General features: G+C 35.5%; 1 protein-coding gene across 1 annotated transcript in view; it reads right to left on the bottom strand.

Moving 5' to 3' along the window:
- The window catches only part of LOC125041368, a 3,893-nt gene extending 2,537 nt beyond the window's left edge, over positions 1-1,356 (bottom strand). The window contains exons 1-3 of the mRNA XM_047636252.1: positions 1,129-1,356; positions 756-872; positions 219-314 (exon numbers count right to left, since the gene is read on the bottom strand). Coding sequence (XP_047492208.1) covers positions 219-314; positions 756-872; positions 1,129-1,186 — 271 coding nt within the window. The 5' untranslated portion in view covers positions 1,187-1,356. The remainder of the gene's footprint in view (positions 1-218; positions 315-755; positions 873-1,128) is intronic.
- Positions 1,357-2,685: the final 1,329 nt, after the last annotated feature.

Genomic DNA, 2,685 nt, shown 5'->3' with positions numbered 1-2,685 from the left:
ACACACACACACACACACACATACATATACATATCCATATACATACATGCACATTCATAAATGTATACCCAATATAGAGTATGTACAAACGCACACACACATATGCGTATTTATCATAACACAATATACAGTACATTCTACTATAGTTACAATATCCATCTATAAGACTCCTTGATAGCGTAATTAATTTCGACCAAAAAATATAGGGAGAACCCTACCACGGGAGCGAACTGTGTCAACCAACAATAAAAATACTGCCACTCCTTCCGGTCCGTCATCTTCACACATCGTCAGGAGTTCTGCAGTCATGATTTCTGAAATGTTCAACCAAATGAGCCGCTTGAAATGCCCTGCTTGCAGCGATGAATGAGATATATTTGGATGAAAACGAATGTATATGCACTAAAGCTTCTAGTTTATTTCGTTCGCCGTTTTAGAACTCGCTGTCTGTTGTTTTTTTCGCAACACTTTAATATGGTTTTATGTGAATGATAAATAGATAACATATGAAAAAACATTGAAAAAAACAACAATAAACAGAATGAAGTATCTAATTTGTCGGCAAAGTGGGCAATTTTTCCCCCTTATTATTTGCCAAACAAGGATAGTCAGTGAAGTGTGCAAGTCTCTATTTTGTTTACATCAATTTATTTCAGGGGTATCCTGAACTCTAATTCATCCGATTTCACCGCTTATTTCGGCGTGCCCCTGGAAATACACCGCACACAAAACAAATAGAAATGGGAAATACGGACTATGAAGGTATGGTAGAGTGTTGTCAGGGTCGCATAACTTCACGTCCTCGATTTCGTTCACTTCCTGGGCCAAGCATGCACTGGACTGTGGTTCCGGAAGATTGTTCAAGTTCCATGCTAGGGTAAGGGTGAGATAAGCAGATAAAATTAGGCCTTTGTTGTAGGCCAATGTCTTTGTGAAGGTGGGTAGTACTTTTCTGCTAGATGGCTTGGTGAGATATAATTGTCTGTATTCATGAGGGAATTACAAATTTCATAATTGCAGAACAAATGCAAATACTCCTCTTTATGTGATAGCGTCGGATATAAAAAGAGAATTCGTACGATCTAATCTAAATTATAATATGCAATTATCAAAACGCTTTAATCTTACCTGTCGCCTTGGTAACGATAAGAAATAAATACGGCACCCATACCCTCTCTAATACCATTTTCGCTGCATATATTTGTCCGAGAAATCTTTAAACTCTTCATTTAATTCAGACACTTTTATCACGTCACAATCTTCTGCGAACGAAATACAGAGCCTTAACATTTGGCCTCACACAGACAAAGACTTCACGCTTACTAGACACTCAGACGAACTACCTTAACAAACAACGGCATCTGTACAGGACACATATCCGGTCACTGAAGTACATCTCTAAAGTACCTCATTTTATCTGCATTTCCCTGTCCACTTAAGTTTTCTTTTTTTCTTATATACCAGTATCATATTTACTCTATTCTAAATCTTATCATTGTTGCTGGGTTTTTTTATAGCTTTTAAGGTATAGATTTTATTGTGTTCTTTTCACCAATCGACAAACAGGATGCGGACTACGGGAAACTCCAGTGATATCAGAGATAAAGTAAGGGGTTCTACTTCTGAGTCGACATCTTTCTCTTTATATGTGGTCCCTTTTTTATCATGTCAATAGATTAAAGCCAAATAGTATTCTCTTATATATTCTTAAAATTAATTTTCTCATTCACATAAGTAATTTAGTCCCCTAATTCACCATTCATAGAAAGGAGAAAAAAATATAAGGTATGTATTACAAGAGCGGTTGTTATTCACACTCACTCACTGTCTAAACCCAGGAAATCCTATCTGCAGAACCTTAAGCGAAAAACTTGAACGAGTCTAACCGAAGCCAAACAAAGCAGGGCAGTGCAAAACAGTATAATTCATATATTTTTCCAATCTGCCAGTTATATATCGTCGAGGTTTCGGTTGACATTTCCCGAAGGTGTAATCCAGGTGAATTTTGAAACTGATGTCTTGCTTTCCAACCTATTTCTTAGTTATTGCGGTGAAGTCGTAATTAATTCATGTTATTAGTAACTCTCATTGTTATGAGCAGTTCAGTAACCCCTTATCACAAGCAGATCTAGACACTCTTCATAGATTATTTAAAAATCATTTCGACTTTGTGATAATCCTTATCATTAGTTTTTAAATGTTGTCTAGAATATATATTTTTTCGTCGCATCAGAGTAGTTTTTGCATCGCCGTTTCTTCTTTTTAATGTAAATCTCTTTTACGGTATAATGTAATCTCATGCTATCCTCATTCACCTATTATGTACAGGTTTTTCAAATGATATGTCTCGCTATTGATAAGCGTCGCTTGTAAAATTTGCATGTCATATGATGATATTTTCGGATTTATCATTGCTCCATGGCCCACATTTTATGATTCATACATTCAGAAAGATCATATTGCATGATGTGTATATTTTGTGATAATGTGACAATACTGTAAGGCATCATATAATAATTGTTGTCGCAAGATAGTTTACTGTGCTTAAGTGTGTACGTGTGTTTAATTCTTTATTAGTTGTTTTAGCGTCTATTTAAATGTTTTGTATTGTAGAATCAATATTTGCTATTGAGTTTCATACATGTCATTACATCAGGATACGCAGCGCTACTTCCTTTAAAAAAG

Source organism: Penaeus chinensis, chromosome 30 (assembly GCF_019202785.1).
Source record: "Penaeus chinensis breed Huanghai No. 1 chromosome 30, ASM1920278v2, whole genome shotgun sequence".
NCBI lineage: Eukaryota > Metazoa > Arthropoda > Malacostraca > Decapoda > Penaeidae > Penaeus > Penaeus chinensis.
The sequence above is the reverse complement of the archived record's forward strand: the minus strand, read 5'-3'. Positions and strand labels throughout refer to the sequence as shown.